Below are 25,851 nucleotides of genomic sequence, written 5' to 3' on the forward strand. Positions count from 1 at the left end.
TGAAATCTTTCCTGTTTTGATGCCAGTATTCTGTTTGTTACTTGTTGACACATGTCAATTTCTTTTGTTACATACTGTTGTTGTAAAGAGTTAAGAAGGTTGAAGTTCTCCGTATGAAACACAGAGACTATTGAGAAGAAAGACTGTGTACTACTGGTAAAGTTGTTTTATCAGAATGGCAGAAATAGCAGCACTGCATTGCGGGAATGTTGCTGACAGAAACAGCTGCGTAGAGACCCCATGTCAATAAATGGACTAAAGAATACGATCAAGAAGTTCGAAGAAACGGGTGAATTAGGTGGGGCAGCAGGAAGAAAGAGGCAGCCCATTCCCGTGACAATTGTTCATGAAGATGCTGTAGCTATGACCGACTGTGCAGCAGGTGCCTCAAATTCTGCAGCCAGTGCTAGAGCTGTATCTCCCTTGGTCAACAGTTCAAATGGATTTTACAGCGCATTTTCGCTGGTATTGCTAAAAGATTCAGAATATGCACCAATGAGCCCCAAAGTACGTTGCAACACCGTGACTTTGCCCTTTGTTTTTTGCCATGCATGGAAGTGGCTGACATGTGGCCAGGGAATATTCTTTTGATGGATGAGGCACATTTTACTCTGCACAGTGCTATGAATGCACAGAACTGTCACACATTTAGTTCTGCTCCACCATATATTGTGCAAGAACATCGACTGCACTCAGCTTTCATGACAGAGTGGTGTGGTTTTATAGGCTCCTTCATTCTCAGTCCATTTTTCTTCAAGGAGATGACACATCAAGGGCCTGTTAGGTGTAATGACACCTGTTCATTGTAAAGACCTATGTGTGCATCGTGATTGTAGTTTTGCAAGAACACAACTGTGTCCACACTACTATTTTTGTGCAAGCTAGGATGAAACCCCATGTCTCTTGCTTGGTTAAAGACTTGTTTCAAGAAACATCGGTAACGATAGCATCATATCTAAGCAATTTCAAGGTCTGTGGCCTTCCAGATCCCCTGACCTAAATCCATGTGACTCTTGGTTGTGGGGATATTGGAAAGGTAATGTCTATTAGGTATGTATCTAGACTGTCTCTGATCTGAAGGATAGCATATGATGATGCATCACTTTGATTACATTGGATATGCTGCGAGCAACTGTTGACAGTGCTGTGTGAGGGATGCAGCATGTTGCGGAGTCAACAGATCATGTTGAAAACATGTTGTATCTTGTGACCATATCCTAATAAATGTGCTAGAACCACTGTTATCATGTGTTCGATCATTTCAGCCCTTTCCCTGCACAACACACCATGTTGACTGCTTACAGCACCATATTTTCACCTGGTGGCAGAAAGTGGAACTATTTTTTTCGTCATGCTCCATGAGTGCACTGATTAATGAATGTACCCATGATGTTTTAGCATCCTACAACATATACAGGTTGCACTGCAGCACCGTCAGATTAATTATAGCCACCTGGTAGAATCCTCAAGAAGTGTAGTCCACCAAAGAAAGAAGTAGCTTACAAAATCCTCATTCAATCATTACTTGAATACTGCTCATCAGTCTGAGCTCTATACCTGATAGGATTGATAGAGGAAGTGAGAAGATCCATAGACAAGAAGCGAGTTTCGTCACAGTTCATTTACGAAGTGCAAAATGTTACAGAGATGTCCATTGGGTTGCAGTGGCATATGCTACAAAAGAGGTGTTGTGCATCACAGAGTGGTTTTATGTTAAAATTCCAAGACCATCAGTTCCTACCAGAGTCAGCCATATATTGCTTCCTCCTACACATATTTCATGGAAAGACCACAGAGCTAAGATTAGACACAGAGTTCACACAGAATTGATAAACAGTCATTCTTCTCATGCGCCATTTGCAGCTGGAACAGGAAAGGATGAAGTGATAGTTGTACATGAAGTACAGTCCACTACTCACCACAAGGGCTACCTTTTAAGGAAAAGCAAAAGCCAAAGGAAAAGTTATAGCCATACTTTTTGATTTAAAGCAATTCCTTTTAAAAAGGCTTGAGGCAAAGATGTTCCCTGCACTTATCACTGCAAGAGGCTTTAGACTAAAAGGTTGCCAGGCCTTGTAATGCAACTCCTCCTACCTTTCTACTCTTTCTAGTGACTTGAGACTTTTAAAACACACACACACACACACACTCTCTCTCTCTCTCTCTCTCTCTCTCTCTCTCTCTCTCTCTCTCTCTCTCTCTCTGTCCAATTCTGTGCCTTCCCCAGGCACTGAATAGTAGAGAGCTTCATGTTCCAAGAGCTATGCATCCTCAACATTGACAATAGCATGCATTCAGCACTACTACTGTGCCATCCTCAAGCTGCAGACTGCACATTTTGCTGCTCAACCTTTACAGATTCTGCTCAGCAGGAATTTACAGATTTATTAGTATTAAACTAGTGATGACTTTAAAGTATGGACCTACCTATCAGATGGAGAAAGCCCCAAAAGGCAACAACAGAGCAAAGGCATACAACCAAGTGGCTGATTTTTTTCAGCATGCTGGATCCTACCATGCAATTGTTTTATCGATCCCAATCATCTCATGTCACTTTAGAAAGCAGCCTGTTGTTTGGGTGAGTGACAAGTGCTGTTTGGCAGCTCAGGTTAGGTGTACAGTTCTGTGCCAATATAAATACTTCAGGGAAAAATGCAGATTTTCAGGCCACAAGGGCCAAAGCTTGACAGAAAAGAGTTGTGGTGGGTAGTCCATGCCACTATCTACCTTTCCACTTGCTCTACGTAAGTTTGGAAAACTGTCAGGATTTCTAGTAAACTTGAATTTGATAGTGAGATTTTTGGGGAAAATTCAAGTGTATATTGAAAGGATGGGCAAGTGGGAAATAGAGGTGGTGTATTTGTTGCAGTAGATAAGAAACTCAAATCCAGTGAGGTAGAAATTGAAGCTGCATGTGAGATTGTTTGGGCAAGACTCAGAATCAGGTGTGGGCATAAAATGATAATTTCTGTAACCAAAAACATTAGAGAAAACCTCAGTTCACTTCTAGGTAAGTTCCCCAATCATACGGTGGAGACTGTTATCATCCAACAATTAACAGTTTTGTTAGTGGTGGGTGTGATAAGACATCCTGTGAAACTATACTAAATGCCTTTCTGAAAACTGCTTAGAACAGGTAGCTAGGAGCCCCACCAATGATGGAAATATATTGCATGTAATGTCAACAAATAGACCTGACCTCTTTGAGGATGTCCACTTCAAAACTGGTATCAATGACCAAAGTACAAAGGACAACTAAAACAAGCATGCTTTTTGGAAGTCATACAGCATCAACCCGATTGCAGAAAAAATTATTAGTGTCACATCTCGATGAGGAACATGTAACTTTCAGCACAAGGCAGGAGAATGTAGGGGAACTCTGGCTCAGGTTTAAAAGAATAGTTAACCATGCCCTGGATAGATAGATAGGGACTGAGAAGAACAGTTCATAATGGGAGGGAACCTCCATGGTATAGAGTCACTGTAAAGAAACAGAGATTACTGCATAATAGGTGTAAAACAAAGTTTAGGGCTATAGGTAGAGAGATGCTGAATGAAACATGTTTGGCTGTCAAGGGAACAATGCGTGATGTGTTCAATGACTGCCATAGCAGAATATTGCAAGTGATCTTTCAGAGGACGGACCCAAAGAAATTCTGGTCATATGTAAGGGCTGTTAGTGGAACCAGAATTAGTGTCCAATAACTAGTGAATGAGACAGGAATTGAAATTAAGGGTAGCAGAGCAAAAGATGATATGCTTAACTCCATTTTAAAATGTTCCTTTACAAAGGAAAACACAGAAAAATTGCTCCAATTTAATTCTCGTGCCACTGAAAAGATGAAGGAAATAAGTATTAGTATCAATGGTGTTGAGAAGCAGCTGAAATCGCTGAAACTGAACAAAGCTCCAGGGCCCGAGGGAATACCTGTCAGATTCTATACTGATTTTGCAGTTGAGTTAGCCCCTCTTGTAACTATTGTCTATCGTAGATCCCTCGAACAAAAAACTATCCCCAGTTCTTGGAAAAAGGCACAGGTCACACACATCTAAGGGAAGGGTAGTAAGTTATCCCCAAAACTAAATATCCTCAGTGCCACCCAGCGTGGATTTTGTAAACATCGAACATGTGAAACCCAACTTGCACTTTTTTCACGTGAAGTACTGAATGCTTTGGGTCAAGCCAATCTGGTAGATGCTGTATTTCTTGATTTCTAAAAAGCATTTGACTCAGTAACACACCTACACTTATTGTCAAAGATATGGTCATATGGGATATCAAGTGGAATTTGTGACTGGATTGAGGACTTCTTGGTAGAAAGGACACAACATGTTATCTTGGGTGGATAGTCATCATCAGATGTAGAAGTAAATTCAGGTGTGCCCCAGGGAAGTGTGTTGGGACTCTTGATGCTTGTATATTAACACTCTGCTGTCTGGTAACACCAAAGTGGTGTCACATGCGAAATAGCGGTCAATGGCCGGCGACACCACAATGGTGACATGAGCATAGCATCGCAGAGTGGCCGGTGACAATACTTTAGGATCTTTTGCATTCTGGTGGAAGTTACACACATCAACAAGTTTTTTGTTCTTATAAGTACTTGTGCCCTTTCATCTTGGCAGATGAAAGAGATGATACGATTATTTATGATGACTGTGTGGAGCAAAACTTGGAGGTTGCCACTACATCGCGTACGTCTCGTCATGATCTGGCTGACAGACTTTCTGGTCACAAAATAACACCAACTAATAGGCCTACATATTTCTGAAACAAATAAATGAAAAAGAAGAAACTGCCATGTATGTTCCCGAAACAACAACAATAATAATAACAACAACAACAACAAACTTAATGTGCAAGTCTTGTTGAGTTGCATTTCGTCTTGGTGACTGTTTTGTTGCATGTCATATGTAAGGGAAATACTGAGTACCAAAGACAATGCAAATAAACAAATATATGAAACAAATTTTGTATTTATTTACGTATGTATATCTTTGAAATTTCATGAAAGTAGGGTACAGGGTTGAGAACTTATGAGAACTAATGATGAGATTAGTAAAACGTAACAATTTACGATCTCCCGATAATGTCAAGAACATCTGGCGACAAGCCACGAAATCTCAATTAGCACTGCTGGCTCCAAGCAAATAAATTTGTACAAGGTGTGCGGATGGCAAAGTGTTAACGATCTTGCAACAATATTAATAGTAAAATCAGGCTTTTTGCAGATAATGCAGTTGTCTATAATGAAGTACTATCTGAAAAAAGGTGCACAAATATTCAATCAGATGTTGATAAGATTTCAAAGTGGTGCAGAAATTGGCAACTTGCTTTAAATGTTCAGAAAGGAAAAAAATTTGCCTTTCGTAAAATGAAAAAAACATAGTATCCTATTACTATAATGGCAATGAGTCACTGTTGGAATTGGCCAACTTGTACAAATACCTGGGTGTTACACTTTGTAGGGATATGAAATGGAATGATCACGTAGGTTAGTCTACAGAGGAAATTGCTTACAAATCACTCATGCAACCAGTTCTAGAATATTGCTCAACTGTGTGAAATCCATGCCAGATAGCACTAACAGATATTGAACGTATACAGGGAAGGGTAGCACGAATGGTGACAGATTTGTTTAATCCGTGTGAGAGTTTCACATGGATAATGAAGGAACTGAACTTGAAGACTCTTGAAGATAGATGTAAACTATCCCAAGGAAGTCTCTTAATAAAGTTTCAAGAACTGGCTTTAAATAATTACTCTAGGAACATACAACCCCCTACATATCACTCACAGAGGGATCATGAAGATAAAATTAGAATAGTTAGTGCATGCATAGAGGCATTGAATCAATCATTTTTCCCTTGCTCCATACATGACTGGAACAGGAAGAAACCCTGATAAGTGGTACAATGGAACATACCCTCTGTGATGCACCTCATGGTGGTATGCGGAGTATAGATGTAGATGTAAACATTCTGCTACCTGCAGCAGCTTGGGTAAGGCAGGGTTGCCTCGGAAGAAAACCTGGGCAAATGTCCTAGACAACGGATTAGAATTTTCTGTTACTGCTACTTCTGTCAAAGATCCAGTGTTCTGCCACTACTGTGAAACAGTGGAGAGGGGGTAGCTTGGACATGAGATCCAACATCTCATCCTGTGACTATGCATTAAGTGAATCATGTGGCACCTGTTATGGGACAAACACAAACTCATACTAAAGACAAACATATCAAGTGGGCTACTTCACGCTGTATTGTATTTGATCAGGATAGGTGTCTAATATGTGTACTTTGTCATATTATGTGGGATAATGTCTTAAAATAGCAACAAATAATTCACAGTTCAATCTTTTCAAAACTGTGTATACCATATTTACTCGAATATAAGCTGCAATTTTTTTTTCCGGTTTTTGTAACCCAAAAAACCGCCTGTGGCTTAGAATCGAGTACAAAGTAAGCGGAAGTTCTGTAAAATGTTGGTAGGTGCCGCCACAACTAACTTCTGCCGTCAGATATATGTAGTGCTACACAGGCATGCTTTGCAGGCAAAAAGATAAATACTGGCGCCAAAACCTCTGCGTCAGTAGGCCTAAATAAATTAAAAGAAAAGGTAGAAGAATGTAAACATTACGCCATGTGTTCTTTCGTGTTTGCTGCTATCTCATTTAAATCATGTCTGCCTAATAAACTACGAAACTAGAGTGAGACAACAGCAAACTCGAAAGAATATACGTATCATGTCATGTTTATATTCATATTATCCTTATGCTGAATAGTGATTTAGTCAGAAATGATGCACGGCAACTGACTAGATTTTTAAATCTAAAATGACTCTAATTTCTGTGCAGAATGTAATGTACTAAAGAGGCGTCTGCAAAGATTTTCAAACAGAGAAAATTTTTCAGTAAACTCTTGTTCAGAACATCTTCTATCATACACAGTCTACTATTTAGTTCTTGTTGATCATTATGAAAGAAAGCAGCAGTGTAAGTAACAACAAATGGCAGTCTGTTGCCATTGTTTCCCAAATGAGGCAATTACTCTCTTCTTTTTATTGTAAGTGGTGGTAGCGTGCACAAAAGCAATCCATGCCGCGAGCAGCAACAGGTCATAAACAATCATGATCAGAATGTGACAAACGATGCATGACACAGTACAATAATGCATTTTCAGCTTACTGACATAAACACCTGTAATAAAGAGAACGGCACTTATCAGATCAAAGCAAAATAAGCAATTGATTCAAACCAGATGAAGCACATCAAAAAGGAAGGGTACCCGTATAAATACGGACGGAGCACCTGACACATAGCAATGGCTACTTGGTAAAGCTTAACTGTTAAGTTTACGACTCGAACCATACTACTGTAGCTCTGTCATCATTCATTAGACCTAAATTGTGTCTCATTTTACAATGGACCAACTTTGTTTCGATTTGGAGGTGCGGTCTAAAACTTTTCTTTCCCCTTGAATTTCGAGTCTCAAATTTCAGGTGTGGCTTAGATTCATGAAAATATTTTTTCCTTGATTTCAAGTCTCATTTTTCAGGTGCGGCTTAGATTCAAGTGTGGCTTAGATTCGAGTAATACGGTACTCTTATGGCTAGTGATGCTTAAGGATTGCTAATAACAGGATTCTACGGGGTGTTCAAAAAGTCTCTCCACGGTGCCGTATGATTGTTAGCCGCATGTGCCGCATGCCGCAGTGAATATACTGAAATGAAACTTAATTTATTGAATATTCATTTTTACTTACAAATTTTCACATTAAATGTTGAAAGTGTCCCCCCTGTTGTATAATACACAATTCAATGCATCTAATCATGTTTCCAAGCATAAGCTGTAAAATTTCTTCTGTAACTGAAGCAGTGAAAGTGGATATTGCAGTTTTCAATTCATCGAAGGATTTTGGATGGTTTTTATAGACAGTTGCTTTCGCTGCACCCCAGAAGAAAGTTTGGTGGTGTTAGGTCAGGTGATCGTGGAGGCCTAAGTCCCTGTAAAATTATGTGATCATCAAAAACATCAGCAAGCAGTAACATTGAAATGTGAGCTGTATGTGAGGTTGCACCATCTTGTTGAGAATAACCATTCAGTATTTCACTTAACATAAGTTCTCCTATGAATGGGTTCAGAATATCGCTGCAATATCATTGTGCGTTTATTGTTTCATTGAAAAATATGGGACCCACAATCCGACGTCTAGAAATTGCAATCCAAACTCCTATTTTCACAGAATGAAGTAGTTCCTCATGAATACACAATGGATTTGCAGTACTCCACATACGAGAATTGTGCTAGTTCATGTGCCCGGATAAATGAAACCACACCTCATCAGTGAAAAACATTTCATTAAGAATATCCCTTCCATTTTGTTGAACGAAATTTTTGAACCATTGACAATAATGCAGTCTCTTGCCATGATCAGTATTTTTCGGTTCTTGCAGGACTGTCCCTTTGTATGGGAAAAGATCAAATTTTTTCCTTACAGCTGTGTGAGTTGTTCAGACACTAACATCAATTTCCTGGGCGAGTTTTCTTACTGACTTGTTCAGACTCGTGGATATTTTATCAGAAATATTGAGTAGTTTATTCTCAGACCACTTCAAGGTGCATCTGTCACTGAACCCGTACTTCGAAATTTGTTAATCAAATCTCACACAGTATCGCGATGGAGTGTTGTCTCCGGGAAAACTGAATTAAATATTTGACGAACTGAAACTATGTATTTACCTCCAGCTTTGAACACTTGTTCGACTTAAAACGCATGTTCTTCAATGGTTAGCATTTTAACAGTGACAAAAATGAAACAAAGGAACTAAACTTAAACGTTCATGTCAACACACAATGGCACACACCAGTGATACTACTGATGCTGGCTGAGATAAATGAAACAGTGGAGTGTTGGGAGAGTCCGCTTGAAGGGAAGTAACCTAGACAGGCAAACAGTCATACAGCACGCGCAGCTAACAATCATACGGCACTTCGGAGAGACTTTTTGAACACCCTGTACTTACATACGCAGATGAATCAAGACATTATGATCACCTGCTTAATAGCTTGTTTGTCTGTCTTTACTGCTCCCACCACCAGCCTGCATCTGTGCCCCACTGTATGTTTCGAGCCATTGTTAACCTCGATGACGACATTTGTGGAAATGACCGTCAACCTAGGATAGCAAAAATGTGGTTCACCCAAAGAACTGACATGTTTCCATTAATGAACTATTGAATCCTGACGGTCCTATGCCCAAGGCAGTCATAATTGATGACGATGTTGGGTCAAAATTTAAACATGTAGGTCTGCTGTGGAGCTCCTTGTTGAACAATGTATGATAAATAGTGTGCTCCAAAACACTTGTGTGTGCACTAGCATTGTGCTCTTTCAGCAGATATGCCACAGATCATGATCTATCCAGTTTCACAGAGCAGACAAACCTCAAAACCCCATTTTTTGTGAGGAGTCGGACATCCAACCATTTAGCACCTAGTAGCACAGGAACAAGCGACCAGCTTCACTGTTTTCAAGATACCCATTCACAGGGTCTGCGCGATGATAATCTGCCCTTTGTCAAAGTCACTTATCTCAAAGGATTTCCCTATTGTGTGCCCATAGCTTCACTAGGGTGATCTGTCTGTGTCTGCTCTGCTTTACATACTTTTTTTACCTTGTCATGTGCCCGCAACACCACCAAGTGGTCTCAAACTTCATGGTGGGCAGTGGTCATAATGTTCTGGCTTATCAGTTTCTGTGCACATTTTCTACTTTAGATATTGTATAAGACACGGAAAAATTTATTCCAGCCCTCTGTTTGGAATTACTGTACACCAAAGTTCACTCACTATGTAGTATGAATACATTATTAGAGTATGTGTTGTCAGCCTTGCCAAAAATTATATTGATATTAAACACAATTTACTGTACAAAACCAAAGCTGTTTCAATTTAGACATTGACACCTAACTGCTTTGCTTGATTTCTTGGTTACAAGAAAAATAAAACAGCAGTGATTAAATCTCATTTTATTCTGACATAGCATAGTTAGATTGTTGCTGTGTCCTTTTGAAATAAAAGAATTAATTGCTCTCTCTCTCTCTCTCTCTTCTGCACAGGTTATTTATAGGGATTAAGAAATTGTTGGCTTTAATTGATATGGCTCGACAAACTGAGGAACAGTACAGAATTATAAAATTTCTTTCAAAATTGGAGGAAGAAGGTGCCCTTGAATCTTCTTCTCGTGGTCTTCAGTAGTGTCTATTAAAAGGTGTTGATATTGTTCTGTCATCACATTTTCATTAAGAAATGAGATGATGATAATGAATGTGTGAAACCCTTTTTCATATAATATCTGGAGACTAGTGCATTTCTCATACATATATAAGCTAGATGTAATTTCTGTATTGTAAGTAAAATTCATGTGTAACAGTATTTTTATCCTAGTTGTCATGTAGCATACAAGATTTATTATTTTGTTGAGACAGCTACATGCATTAATGTTGTAGAAGGAACTTAATTTATGGAGACTGGTAGACTGTCTTTTTACTTGGAAGCAAGTGTAAACCATAAAGCATTATACTACAGATTTTCATTCTGTAGATTATACTCTTTGTTAACTATTGTAAGTTCTCACAACAGATGCCAATAATCTATACATAGTAAACGATGTAAAAGTCGTACTATGTTTGTGATAATTTTGTGTGTGTGCTTGTGTGAATGTCTGGTATTCAGACAGATTGAATTTTTTAAAATGAATTGTTTATTAGTATGCAAAAGATTATAACTTCTGGAAATGGTGTAAAGATTACCTGAAAAGAACATTTTCCTGAAGAATTACTCAGTGACCCACTACGCTGTGTCATATTTAAATTAGTTTGTATTTGTGTGTATGCTACTAAAGCTGTTGGTAAAATGTGTTGATACAAAATGACATTACATTTTTAATTTTGTTAAAATAATTTGCACTTCTTCTGATTTAAAATTCACAAGAGGTGTATCAAACACCTGGTCGTTGGTGATGTGTAACCAAAAAAGGTGCTAAAAGATTGTTTTATTTGACATTAGTCACAGAAATCTCACATGAATGTTGTTCAGAGTACACTCGTGTAAGACAGAATCAGCATTTGTTACAAAATGTGCCTTTTTAAAAGTTTGACTTGAAATGCTCTCATAACATTTGTGTAAGTCAGTGTAGTAAAACATTCTCACACAAGTGTTTAAGAAAAATTGAAAATGTTTAAGTAAAATTTACAATGACAAGTACATTTGATTTCCAGGAAGATACTAAGGTTAACAATTTTGTATTTTGTCAGCTTCCTCCCTTCTACTTATTATTAGTTAACTGGAAATCACTTTGTCATTGAGAGAGGTAAATTCTGCATCAGGGTAGGAATCACTGGACAATTTAATTCAGCTTGTGTGCTCATGTACTCAATATTTTATTAATAGATTCAATTCTCTTACTATGAAGCTTTTAACTGCATCATTGTCAAGGTGAAATTTCTTCACTCAGTACTTAATTGTTTTTTGCATATTTATTACTCATTTGTATTCCTTAGTGAGTCTTCCAGCACCAGAACTTAAAATTTCATCTTCCTCTATACAGTTTGTGGCTTGATGTGAGGGATAAGAGGTTCTCTGTGATAAAGTTCTGGGTTCATGTATTTATCAAAGTCACTATACCTATTCCTTTGTCTTCATTGTGTGTATTTATTTGCCATAGGTAATGCAAAACGTTTATCTGTACTCTCTCCATGAATTTGAATAATTGTGTAGAAATTTGTGTTACTTTCCAAATAAAGCAGTTGAAATAAGAATTTATGCTATCTTACCAGTGTTATTTAAGTTATCAAGAAAGACCTCACATGAAGTTATTTTGAGCATGTTTTGTCTTTTTTCAATGCTGCACTCTGTAATTTAGATACTTTGCTTGAATTCCTATGGTGAGTAAAGTGGAGGAATAAAAGAAAATTAAAAAATAAATGAATACTGCAAATGTTCTGCAAATCCATGCTTATGAAAGATCAGGCTGTTCTATATTCATTTGAGACAAATGTTTTTGAGTCATTGCATGCTGTTAGTTGTGTGTGCTATTGTGTTTTACTGGGAGATAAACTGGCACATAGTCCCCAATTTCATTTTCAGAGTAAAAATCTTCATTAAATAGTAAATTGTTTATTGAAGTTTATTGTAATCATTAACAACACTGTTGGCTCTTGACATAATATATGAAATGCCAATAAATGTAAATAATTGTTACATCTTTGTTAAAACTGTTTTTCAGGTGTATAAATAATTTTTGTATGTGTCTTGTTGGTTACTGTGTTCATTTTTGTGTTTCTCATATTCATGTTGTCACTGTGTCTGAAGAGAAAGTGACTGTGCCACTTATTCAAAATAATATATCACTTAATGTACAGTTAAATGTTAATAGTGTCCAGTAATGCTGAAAAGCTCATTTTATGATGTAGTAACTTGGAAAAATCATTCCTTTACACATTCCATGATACACTCACAAAAACAGTGAGTAACATATATAGTATAATTAATTTCTTAAAAAAAAATACACCAGTATTTAAATGGATTACACACAGCCTTTAAAATATTTTAAAGGTCCTAAAAATTTTGTAATTGCTTTTAATTGTATTATACTTTATAATATAATCCTTTCAGTTTGTACTTGAAATGTATCACTGCTGTTTTATTGACATGTTGTATTATTCATTCTACTAGATATAGATAACATAAGCTATAATTAAGTAAAACAGAGTACTTTCCATTTTGTTAATTGCAGTTATATATGCAATATATGCTGCTGAACAGATGATTATGTAGTTGATCTGCCTGCTTATCAGCAGAAATGGTATACCAGTTAAACTTCTAGTCAGATGCTTCTTGTGGATGTACTAGCACATTAAATGGTAGGTGTTATTGTGCAGAATGTGTCAAATTCTTAGAAAAATTATTCTACTTAACTAAATGTAAATTCCTTCAGTACATATCGTTGGATCTCACCCTCAACCTCCACGACAGATTAAGATTGCATTAAAGTTACAGTGGTATTCTTCACATTCTGTAGCAATGAACTTGCACTGGATAAAGAACTATAAATTATAGATTTTTTGTATAACAGGTTGTAGTTTCCTCCTTAAAAAAAAATATATATATATATATATATATATATATCACCCTCAATGGAAATGGCCTTAGCAGTTTTGATTTTGACTGTTCGATAAAAGTTACAGTATGACTGGTATAAGTATTGTTCACTAGAGGAACATTCTGTACTTATGTAAATAAAAATAATACAGTTAATTTATTTGTTATTAAAGAAATGAAGAATAAATTTATTTAATTTCAATGTTAAATTGTTGTTTTTACTTATACCCAGACATTCTGCACCTAAACACCCAGAAATTCTCCATCCCACATTGTATGCAAAAGAAAGTTCCATATTTATGTAATTTCTACAGCATAATAATTCAGCATTTTTTCTTAAGTTCTCCCTACAGCAGTCCATACTATATAAATCCCTCCACCGTTGCTAACAAGTCATCAGTTGTTCTCACGCCACACTTTTAGGTGCAACTATTTTAAGTGAGAAGGAAGTTTGAAATAACACTTAAACTAAAAAATGTACTTATCTGGTTCTCATAAATCTTCGTCAATATTATTTATAGTCAGTATGATCAAGCTAGTATGTAACAGATAAGGACAGTGCTGCGTGATATTTCAACATAACTTTTTATTTCCTACAACTCAAATTCCAGTCGTCTGTAACAAATCTAATATCCATTCTTTAGCACCACAATTTTATGGCAGATAGGTAAGTGTTTTACACCATAACACACCAACTTACATTGCACTATTCCATGACTCACTGCTACCCTACTACTAACTGTACTGATACTCCCTAACTAACTGAATAATTGATATACAAAAATCAACAACAAAGAGTGGGCACTCAAACTTTTCTTGAATGTACGGTAGTTGGCAAAGAATGGGCAGATTTGATATATTTGTACCTCATTGGGCACTATTTGTTCCTATACAATGGTCCAAATTAAACAAGTTGTATAAGTGATTATTGAATAGATGTAGGGATGGGGGGTGGGGGTGGGGGGGGGGTGAAAACTGCTGTCAACACTTAAGACCAATTTATCAATACTGGCTACCATCAGATTGGTGTCTCACTGACACAGCCATTCTAATTGAAATAAATAACACTGAACACTTGGAGATTAAATGCAATGTGGACTGGTGTGGCTATGTACACTGATACGCCAAAACATGATCGTCACTGCCCATCATGCTGCTGCATGCTGCCTGGTGGCGTTGCGGGCACATGACATGGTAACAAAAGTTTGTAAGTGTTGCAGGTGCAGAACGGAGATCACCCTAGTAAAGGTATGGACTGCAAATAGGGAAATTGATTGAGATAAGCAACTTTGACAATAGACAGGTTGTTGTTACGCAAAGCCTGTGAACAAGTACCTCGAAAATGGCAAAGCGGGTCAAATGTTCACATGCTACTGTCGTGGGCATCTACGGAAAGAGGTAGGACAGTGAAACTACCACTAGGCACTAAAGAGTTGGACATCCATGACTCTTCACAGAACATGGTGTCCAGAGGCTTGTCTGGTCTGTAAAGTAGGATAGATGGTGATCTGTGGAATCTTTGGCAAAAGAGCACAATGCTGGTGCATGCACAAGTGCTTTAGAGGACACTGTTCATCACACTTTCTGGAACATGGAGCACCACAGCAGACCTACCTGGTGGGCATATTACCATCAGGATTTGACCTTTCATCAATGGAAATGTGTCGCTTCATCAGGTGTAACACATTTTTGCTATCCCACATCGATGCTTGTCTCCACCACAAACACTGTCATCAAGGTGCACAATGGCTTGAAATGTGCAGCATGCCATGGATGCAGGCTGTTGGTGGCAGTATTATGCTATGGGAGACAATCTCCTGTGCTCACATGGAACCTGTAGTAATCAAAAACGTGCTGACAGCTGCAAATCACCTGCATCCCTCCATGATTGATGTCTTCCCCAACAGCGATGACATCTATCAGCAGTGTAATTGTCTATGTCTTGGAACCACAGCCATGCTACATGGTTTGAGGAGTATTATAGTGAACTTGCATTGATGTCTCGGCGACCAAATTCTCCTTATGTAAATCCTATGGAAACCATCTGGGTCGCTATTGAGCAGCATCGCTGTTTCTGAAAATCGGCAGCACATTATTCACGCGAATTAATGACCTGTGCGTAGACATCTATGCCAGGTACCTCCAAAAACCTATCACCAAACTGTCGGGTCCCTGGTATTCAGAATTCATGATTTATTTTGTTCCAAGGATGGACAAATGACCTATTAGGCAGGTGGTCATATTGTTTTGGCTTATCAGTGTATGTAGAAGTGGGCCACAAAGGAAGTTACAATCAAGTACCAAATTATTCGTTGTGGAACTACAACTAAACTATTAATATCAATAATTTTATTAGTAATGCTTATATTTAAAGTTGGTGATACAACAGAAAATTCATGAGAGAGTAAAAGCAATAATGAAGAATGTAAAAGGTTGTAGCAACAATGAATAATTGAGTACAAAGGGCAACTAAAACACGTACAAAGATTTATATTTTCAGTAAACTAGACAAAGAGACAGTTAAGTCTCATCTCAAGGAGGAACTTAAAGCATTTAACTCTCGGGAGGAGCATGTAGAGTAGCTCTGGCTCAGGTTCATAACAGTTGACCAGTCACTGGATTCGTATGCACCTAGTAGAACAGTATGTGATGGAAGGGACCCTCCATCGTACACAGTCTCTGCAAAGAAACTTAGTAAAGAAAGTTACTACTGCGTAATAGGTGAAATACAAAGCATAGGCCTATAGATAGATATATAACAGATAGATAGATAGATGCTGAGTGTAACACATTTGGTTGTCAAGAGGGTGGTGCATGAAGGCCTTTAACTACAACCATAGCAGAATCTTATTGAAAGATATCCTACAAAACCCAAAGAAATTCTGGTCACATGAGGGTGTGCTGAAGAGTAATGCCTCCAAATTTTTATGTGAAAATTCATGAAGCTTTTTTAAATTTTTATTATTTTTTTTTTAGTAAAACATGTTATTAACATTCTTCATCTTTAATCTTCATGTCTACATATTTATTTCTCAACATAGTCACTTTGGCGACAAACATGTTTCTCGCAATGAGAGACCAGTTTGTTGATTCTGTTGCAATAGAATGTTTGCCTTTATTGACTGAGCTATCACCTCACCTCTGATAGCACTACTTCATCACTATCAATGTGAGGTCCTCAAAGCTGCTCTTTCAGTTTTGGAAACTGATGAAAATATCAAGTGGGTCCAAGTTGGGACTGTATAGAGAATGATCAATGACACTGAACCCAAGGTATCGGATTGTTGCAGATGTCACAGCACTTGTATGTGATCTGGCATTGCCATACTGAAGGAGAGGGTGCTTCATGTGTGGACAAACTCTTCAAATTCAAAACTCAATTACAGCATGCTATTTCTCACGCACCAACAGTTACGCTACACACCGCCATGTTAAACAGAGGTCTGCAGGTATGTAGACATGAAGAGTAAAGATGCAGAATGTTAATAATGTTGCTTGATTTGAAAAGCTTTTAGAGCTTTCACATAAATTTGTAGGCATTACTTTTCAACACGCCCTTGTATGTAATGGCTGTCAATCACAGCAAGGTCCAGACACTCAAGGGTGGCACAGAGATGGATATAGAGGGTAACAAAACACAAACACAACTGCTGAACTCAATTTTCAAATGTTCCTTTACAAATGAGAATCCAGAAGTACCCTCCCAGTTTAATTCAACTGCAAGATGAGTGATACAGATATTAGTGTCAGTGTCTCAGAACCACAGCCATGCTACATGGTTTGAGGAGCACTATAGTGAACTCACGTTGATGTCTCGGTGACCAAATTCTTCTGATGTAAATCCTATGGAAACCATCTGGGTCACTATCGGGCACCATCACTGAGTCTGCAAATCGGCAGCACACTATTCACGTGAATTGCATGACTTGTGCTTAAACATCTATGCCACATACCTCCAAAAACCTACCACCAAACTGTCGGGTTATTATAAGGGGCAGTCAAATGAAAACCGAAAACCTACCACAACAAGACCATAGAATGGTTCCATTCAAAAGTAATCACCACATGCGCTAAGACCTTTATGCCACTGGTAGACGAGACAATCAATTGGGTTCATAGAATGTGCTCGGCTACTGCCGGACCCATTCTTGCATTTCCTCATCTGACTGAAACCGATGTCTACACACATCCTTCTTCATGTCACCAATGATGTGAAAACCACATGGTGGAGGATCCAGGTAGCTTTCATCTGATTGGCAGTGTGGTGGTGGGCATTATCGTGCAACAGGATGATTCTGTCTAACAGCATTCCTGGACATTTTGACTTTATGGTGCATGTAGGTTTCTGCATATTGCTGCGCATTGACACTAGAGGAACTCGAACAGAAGGCCCTGCCCCTCGTGCTGTAAGAATGCTGTCAAACTGAATCACCCTGTTGCACTATAACACCCGCCCCCACACTGACAATTGGACAAAGGCTACACTTAAGTGATTTGGTTGGGAAACACTGCAACATTCTCCTCAACGTGCAAAAATGGGCATGGTTGTGGATCCGTCAGTGACTGACAATTTTCTACAAGACAGGAATTCACTGTCTCATCTCCCAGTGGGATAAATATCTGAAAGTGCATGGTGATTACTTTTGAATAGGACCATTCCATGGTCCTGTTGTGGCAGGTGTTGGGTTTTCATTTGACTGCCCTCATAGAAGTGATCCACAGAAGTACTGTCCAACATGTTTGACATCCATGGAAGCTTAGAATATGTTCTTAGCTGAGAATGACCTCTTCCATGGGAAACCAAACTTGCCATTTTCTCACAAGTCATTCTGAAAGCCACAGGTCAAGTCAGTCAGGTAGATCCAGTACACCTTTACATCCAAAAAGTATTTATCTCAGTATGACACCAAGACTTATCAATGAAAGTATGATTATACAGATTATCAAATGAAATTTGTTATTAGAATGAGGGTTTTCTGGTAGTGAGGATGTAGGAAGTTATCTTGGATAAAAAGTCATCAATAGATGTGGAAGTAACTTAAGGTGTGGCACAGGGAAATTTTATGACCCTTGCTGACCATGTTGTATATTAATGATGTGATGTGGCAGAGAATAGTAATAGTAACCTGAGCCTCTTTGCAGATGATGCAGTTTTCCACTGTGAGAAACTGTTTCAAAAAAAAGCTACACAATCACTCAGTTAGATCTTTATAAGATTTCAAATAGATGCAAAAACTTGTAAGTTGCTTCTAATATTCATAAATATAAAATTGTGCACTTCACAAAATGCAAAAACATAGCACCCTGTGACTAGAATATCAATGAGTAATAACTGAGACCAGAGAACTCATACAAATACGTGGGTTTCTCTATCTGTAGGAATATGGTATCAAGTAATCACTTAGATTTAGTAGTAGGTAAAGTAGATGGCAGACTTCAGTCTATAGGTAGGTCACTGGGAAAATGTCTGTAAAGAGAATGTCTCACAAAACACTTGTTCAATAACTCATCCTAGAATATTGAATGCGTGTGTGGAATCCATACCAAATAAGACTAACAGGGGATAGTGAACATATTTAGAGAAGGGCAGCTTGAATAGTCATAAAATTGTTTGACCTTTTGCTGAGAAACCTGGCAGACACTTGAATTTAGAGGCCAACTAACCTGCAAAACCCTGCTTACAAATTTTCATAAGCCAGTATTAATCAAGGAATCTTGGAATGTATTGCAACCCCATACATACTGCTTCTGAAGGAACTGTGAAGACAAGATTAGTTTAGTCACAGATTGTACAGAGACATTTAAACAGTCTTTTTTCCTGCGCTCTGTATGTGAGTGGAATGGAAGAAATCTTAATGCATGATACAGTGCGGTGTATCTTCTACCATGCACTTTACAGTGGTTTGCAAAGTAGATGTAGATCCAGGGGATGTAATAATAACAGATTAGCAATCTCTTTTTCATAGACAATGAAAGAATACACACCTATGGAAAAAGAGGTATCTGTAGACAGTAAGGTAATAACTGCACTCGATTATAGTTAAGGATTTAGAAACTGTATTCTGGATGATACAAGAGGCAGAGATCACTCAAGAGTAACTAACAAAGTTGAGATTGTACTTCAAAAGAAAAGAAAAAAAAAGCAGAAGGCACGACAAAAATGAATATAAAATTTTCAGACTGGAATAAGCAGAGACACTTGTGCCCAAGAGATAAGCAGACTAAGTAATATTACAGAAACAAAGTAAAGTAGGCCTTCAGCAGAAGACTGATTTAGGTTCAGTGACAAAAGAAGCCAACCTTAGAAGAGATAAACATTTAAATAAGCAAAAGCAGAGTCAACAAGCAATTGGAAAAGAATTTATCCCATGAAGGTAAAAAAGTTTTGGTATACAGAAAGATACACAGGCGAAGAGTCTCTCGTATCCCAGCCCGATGAGTTTGAAAGCCCATCAGAATGCATGGACCTAGACGACAGCCACCAGGTGGCACTCCTCAGCACTAGGTGGGGGCCACATCCCACGTGTCTGTCAGCACCAGTGGCTATGCTATAAAACCAGCAGCGTAGAGGCCCAGACCTCAGGCATGTTCCAACTGCACTCTCATGTTGTTCATTGTACTCCACAGTGCTTCATTCCTAATATTTCTATGTCTAGACACTTGATTTGGTTCACTTCTCACATTTGTCATTCTATCATCATGTCTTCGTCGGTTGTTCATCACTGTTGTTGTCTTTCTGTGTTTTGCCAACTCAGTGGCAACACCTCCTGGTTGTGTCCAATTCTAGTTTCTGTATACTCAGTGTTAAGTGAGGGGGGAACTAGCAGGAAGGTAAGCACAATTCACAGAAAGCCTATGGTTTGGGAACCTTTGTATAATGGCTTGACAGTAAAGGTGAAAGTCAGTGAAAAAGTTGTGGTATGTGATCAGTGCTACTAGGTGAACTGAGTAGAGAAATTTAAGATCCTATGAAAAAGTAGTATGATATCTGAAGATTTTTTTGGTTTGTTTGATGGAAATTATTTTTGTTGGTGTTTAGGTCTTCTAACAATTCCATTCATTTTTGTCTTGTAAAGCTGATGACATGAAACTGAACAACTAGTTTTTGGCTTCTAAAACTGACTAGTGAGACATTTGATGCATTTTATAGTTTTTTTAGGCATTTATTCACATGAGCATACTTCACATTTGAAATTAATAATGAAAAAAAAAGAAAAAAACAATTAGGTGATGGTTAACAGCTCATTACAGTGGTGGTGGCAGCATATTCACATATGGAATGTTTTGAGACAAAGTCACTAGAATCTACCACATTCAAGCTAACACATTTTGTTCTATAAGTGGTCACATTTGTGGTGGTGCACCCATATAAAATGGAAAATTTAAAAGATTTCTTGCAGTAGCTCACCTAATATAAAATTAATGTGGGAATTTCATAAGGAGGGCCGCCTATCTAACATCAACTTGATGGATGAGATCAGAGGAAACAGGTCTCTGTGCCACAATGCCTGCAGGGGTTTGGCAAATATAGGGAAAGACCATGACAAATGCATTCCTGAACATAAATGCATATGCTAGGAAAGCCTGCAGCTTGTGTCTCTGTGCTTGACCACAAACAGCACCTACACAATGTGGCTCAATATGTTTTAAGTGTTCCATGTGGTTGTGAGTGCATTATGTCAGAGTTAAGTGAATTCAAATGTAGAAAAATTGTTGGCACTTGTATGGTGGGTGCTTCTATAACCAAGATAGCCAAAGTGTTAGGTGTTTCAAGAGGCACAATATCAAAGATTTATACCACACACAGGAAAAGTGGAAAACCTTAAGAGGATTGTGATGAAAAATAAGAGGATGACAGCTGAAAAAGTGCGGAACAGAATTTTGCACTCATGAACTCTGTCAGAAAAAAAAAAGATGAAGGGATTTCCATTATCATGGAATTGCAGGATAAACTGGAATTACAAAACCACTCATCAGTGATGCAAATATCCATTACAGGAAAATGTGGTGATGAAGTCATAAAACCTGGACCATGGAGTGGTGGAAGAATGTTCTTTGGTCAAAAGAGTCTTTTTTCACACTGTTTGCAACTTCTGACTGAGATTACTTTCAAGAGTGAAACATGATGGGGGGTTTGTTCATGATTTTGACAGCCATATCATAGTATTTCATGGAGCCCATGGGTATTCTGCAAGGTTGCATTACTGCCAAGGACTATGTGCCCATTTTGGCTGATCAGGCCCATCACGTTCTATAGTGTTTGTTTTTAAATGGTGATGCTGTGATTGAAGGCAACAGTGCTGATGTTTCCACAGCTCATATCATCCAGGCCTGGTTTTGTGAGCATTATGATGAATTTTCATATCTTCCCTGGCCATCACAGTCACTAGATCTCAATATTATTCAGCCTTTGTGGTCTACTTTGGAGAGGATGTGTGATCACTATTTATGTGTGATGACTGTCCACCTCCATTATAATTACTGAACTTGCCACTACTTTGCAGGAAGAATGGTATAATATTACTCTGAAAACCATTCTGAGATGGCTGGAAGCTGTTTTCAATGACAACAGGTCTCCTGCATTGTATTAGGCATGGTAAGGTGTTGTGGTTTTGGTGTTCCCATATTTTTGTCCACCTTCTCTATTAGAAATCTCCTTCTTCCATTTCTATCTACACAATGGAAACAATTATCACCTTTCACGAAGAGATGCTATACTCTGGATCCTGGTCCATAGAGCTTGTGTACTGTCATACAAGGAAAGCCTTACTGAAGAATGACAAACCTATGAAATGTTATCCGTTGAATGGAAACTCAGACTGACATATTGATTGGCATTTTCTCAGAAATCAACATTGTTTATTGCAGAGATTGAGACTGAAGGAAGAAAATGGATCACATATCTTCCTTATACAGGCACAATATCTGGAAATATCAGTAGAAATCTATGAAAACTTTTGGAAAATTTGTACACTGGGTACCTCATATTAAAAAAATAAAAAAATAAAAAAAATGGAAATGTAATTTATAACATTATCGCTGTTCTGGGCCTTAAATATAGGTATATATTGCATACTCTGCAGAAGTTACAGCTGAGGAGAAGTCCACAACAAAACCTTAACCATGTCACTGATACTACTGCAGAGCTTCAGCATCAGAGAGACCATTGACTAAAGCAGCCAAGCAAATGAAATTTTGCAGAGCAATGCCTGTCAGTAAATGAGTACTACAGACTACTTTGTGGTTCAGACTCCAAGTTTCTGGGACTACAGAATTACTGAGTCTGTTAAAATGAGGGTGTCAGAAAACTTAATGAACAGGGGCTGAATTTTAGATTGAATCAAAGCTTGTGACCTACCACTGAATGTTTATGGGAACTGCATTCATCACAGTTGTGAAACAATAGGGCAGCAGACATATTATACAACATCACTGTCTGAGCTGGGAAGCAAGTACATATTTAAGAGATAGGACACAAGCTTACACACGGAATCAGATTAAACCATAAATAGCATCATATTGTCAACAGTGTGTCACTCCAGCTTGCATCATAAACCATACTTGTCAGGGCTTCCTTACCGTGAAAGGAAAAGTCAAGCAGTATTATCCAACCAACATAGGCTGGGCTTCTTCTGTGTTTAGTGTGGGATCCAGTCCTATGTTTGTTGTGTACATGTGACCTGTCCAAACACCAATATACAGAGTTTGTTTGGGATCAAATCTTAATTACATCATCATGAGACTTCCAAAACTCCATGAAAACATTACTCAGTGATGTAGCCCTTGGAAGTCAAAATTAATCCAAAAAAGCTGTTAGAGCTTTATGTTCAGGTCTATGCGACGTGATCTCGTACATCAAATCACATAAATGAAATAGATGTCATTCTGATGAACACAGTTACATATTTAGGCTTCAAAACTGACAAATATTTAATTTAGAGTTTATCTATCATGGAAGCATGTATGGTAGACTTCCCTAATTGGTGTAAGGAGACATACCACAAATGTAAGTGACACAATATACAGTAACACTTTCTTATTAGCACAGAGCACCATACAATATAACCACATTACATTATGTTTTAAACCAAACTGCTTTACTCACGCAACTTGCAGTTACTCCACTCTGCTGTGGAAACTCTCTGTTCAGTGGTGTCACTAGCAGTGATGTCCACACACATTCAATAAAAATTTTTCAAAGTATCTGTCCTAGAACTTGATGTCAAGGTAAACACACACTAAAAGGTTCATACATGCAGCAGTACTCAGTAGATGCATTGTACAGATTGTACTAACTGGAAGAATACATCAAAAACTCACAGATGTCACAAGAAAGCCCTGTAAATTGTCACAGCTGCCCCCTCCCTCCCTTCCTCTTCCCTATTCCTGGGTAATACCCAGATTTACTCAATATTAGGAACATCATTCAACATACAAAACATCATGGAAAAAATAATGAAATCTTATGAAAAATCTGAAACATTATTTCACATTGTAATCTTATCACTAGATATATTCACTTAAATCAACCACAAAATCATCCTTTTATGAAGTTTCTACTTTTAACTTTCTTGCTCATTCCTTGAATAGCAGTCTGTGATGATATTTATGAAATATCTCTGATGTGCCCACTATATAACTGATATCACATAGCAGCTCATTTCACTACCAGAATGGCATTTAATGTTATAAGAAGACTTTCCAGCAAGTTCTGATACCCTGAAGGTGAAATTTGTTTTCATTATTCCTGGAGCATGATGAATTGTTCCTGGATGTTTTAATGAATTGATCTGGCAAACAATAGAGTGCCTATTTCATCCGAAAGATGTTCAGATCTGGTTTCTGTAAAGGCCAATTTATCAAATGCATAAGATTTTATTTGAGCCACAGTTAAGAGTTCTTTGTTTTATGGACTGTAGTAGTACCATGTGGATTCAGAAAAGCATATGTTGTTGTAGTCATGCATAGATGAAGAAGCTTGCACAAGATAGACTAGCATGGAGAGCTACACCAGATCAGTCTTCAGACTGAAGACCACAACAGTAACATGGAAAATGTTGGATTGCAACTGGTTTACACACTGCTGTTACCTGATTATTGCCCTGATTGTGCAATGATTGGCTCTGGTGAAAGAGTAGATAACATATTCATTTCATGCCCCATGGTGCAAAATAATTTAGTGTTGTACTGTTACTAAAATGAAGGAGACAATATTATTAAATGAAGACTTGCTTTTGCAGTTGGCTTGTTATATTTGTCTGATTGTCTTCAAATATTTACGTTTTGCATTTGCTGGGCATGAGGATAGTTTGGAAGAAATATGCTTGTGATAGGTTATTTATGGGATGAGATAAGTGTTATGAGTAAGAATAAGAACCAAAATGGCTGATCAATAAAGTTCTCCATCTTGACTGCTATAAATATATTTATTTTTGAAAAATAAACACTTTAACATGTTTCGGCCACTGCCTTCATCAGAATCTATCAGATAAACACAACAAATGAGACATAATATTTCTAAAAACATTGTGACAATACATTTATAGAATAAAACAATGACATAATTCAACAATAACTCCATCTGAACTGGCCTTGGAAGGTGCAATGGCACAGATGGACCGCTGTATCACCATCAGCCAATACGCATCATTGGATGCAGATATGGAAGGGCATGCAGTCAGCACACTACTCTCCTGGCTGCTGTCAGCTTTCATGGCCAAAGCTGCTACTTGTCTATCAAGTAGCTCCTCCATTGCCCTCACAAGGGCGCAGTGCACCCCACTTGCCAACAGCACTCGGAAGACCCAGATGATCACACACCCAAGTGCTAGGCAAACCTGACAGTGCTTAACTTCAGTGATCTGAAGGGAACTGGTGTTACCACTGTCACAAGGCCATTGGCAAAGCAAATAAATGTCACATTAAAAATCTAGATACACTGTATCTCACCAGTTCACATGTGCACTTGCATTATAGGCTAGTATTGTTTAGTGAAGTAGCCTAGCTTAAATAACAAGCCATTACCATCAGGTGGTTCTAAATTCAATTGGACTTGTCATGTTAAAATTCAAAACAATGTCTACAAATTAAGCATAAAGTCATTTCATGAAAAATAATCTACAAAAATAATGAACTGAGCTTGTCATATTAAAATTAAAATTAATGTCTACATGTTAAAAGTATTTCATAAAAAAATCTATAAAGGCAAGTCAAATTGCAGACAGTCACAATGAAAAGACAGTTACACATTTAGCTTTTGGCCAAAGCCTTCTTCAGACAATAAAACATTTTATATACTTCTTCAGAAAAGAAAACATTTTCTTTTCTGAAGAAGGCTTTAGCCAAAAGCTAAATGTGTAACAGTCTATTCATTGTGGCTGTCTGCAGCTCAACATGTCATCTGTATGGTGAATAGCAATCTCTCCTTTTCCTAATGTTGTTAGTACTCCAATCTGGTGTTTCAATTGTTTCACAAAATTAATAAAATGGACAACTGAGTTGATAAAAACAATTTAATGTGTGGCTTAAAATTATACAAGGCAGAGCTTAACATAACTTTTCCCTCTACCGCAAAGTATGTCTAGCTGTATTATAACCTCCTTTTTTTTTTTTTTTTTTTTTTTTTTTTTTTTTTTTTTTTTTTTTTTTTGTGTAAAAATGAGGATGTAAGACATAATGAATTTATTATTAAA

The 25,851-nt window shown here is 37.7% G+C and overlaps 1 protein-coding gene across 1 annotated transcript in view; it reads left to right on the forward strand.

Annotated features, from left to right (window-relative positions):
- The window catches only part of LOC126183560 (vesicle-fusing ATPase 1), a 106,117-nt gene extending 92,749 nt beyond the window's left edge, over positions 1-13,368 (forward strand). Inside the window, exon 14 of the mRNA XM_049925638.1 lies at positions 10,117-13,368. Coding sequence (XP_049781595.1) covers positions 10,117-10,255 — 139 coding nt within the window. The 3' untranslated portion in view covers positions 10,256-13,368. The remainder of the gene's footprint in view (positions 1-10,116) is intronic.
- Positions 13,369-25,851: the final 12,483 nt, after the last annotated feature.

Source organism: Schistocerca cancellata, chromosome 4, assembly GCF_023864275.1.
Source record: "Schistocerca cancellata isolate TAMUIC-IGC-003103 chromosome 4, iqSchCanc2.1, whole genome shotgun sequence".
NCBI classification, from domain to species: domain Eukaryota; kingdom Metazoa; phylum Arthropoda; class Insecta; order Orthoptera; family Acrididae; genus Schistocerca; species Schistocerca cancellata.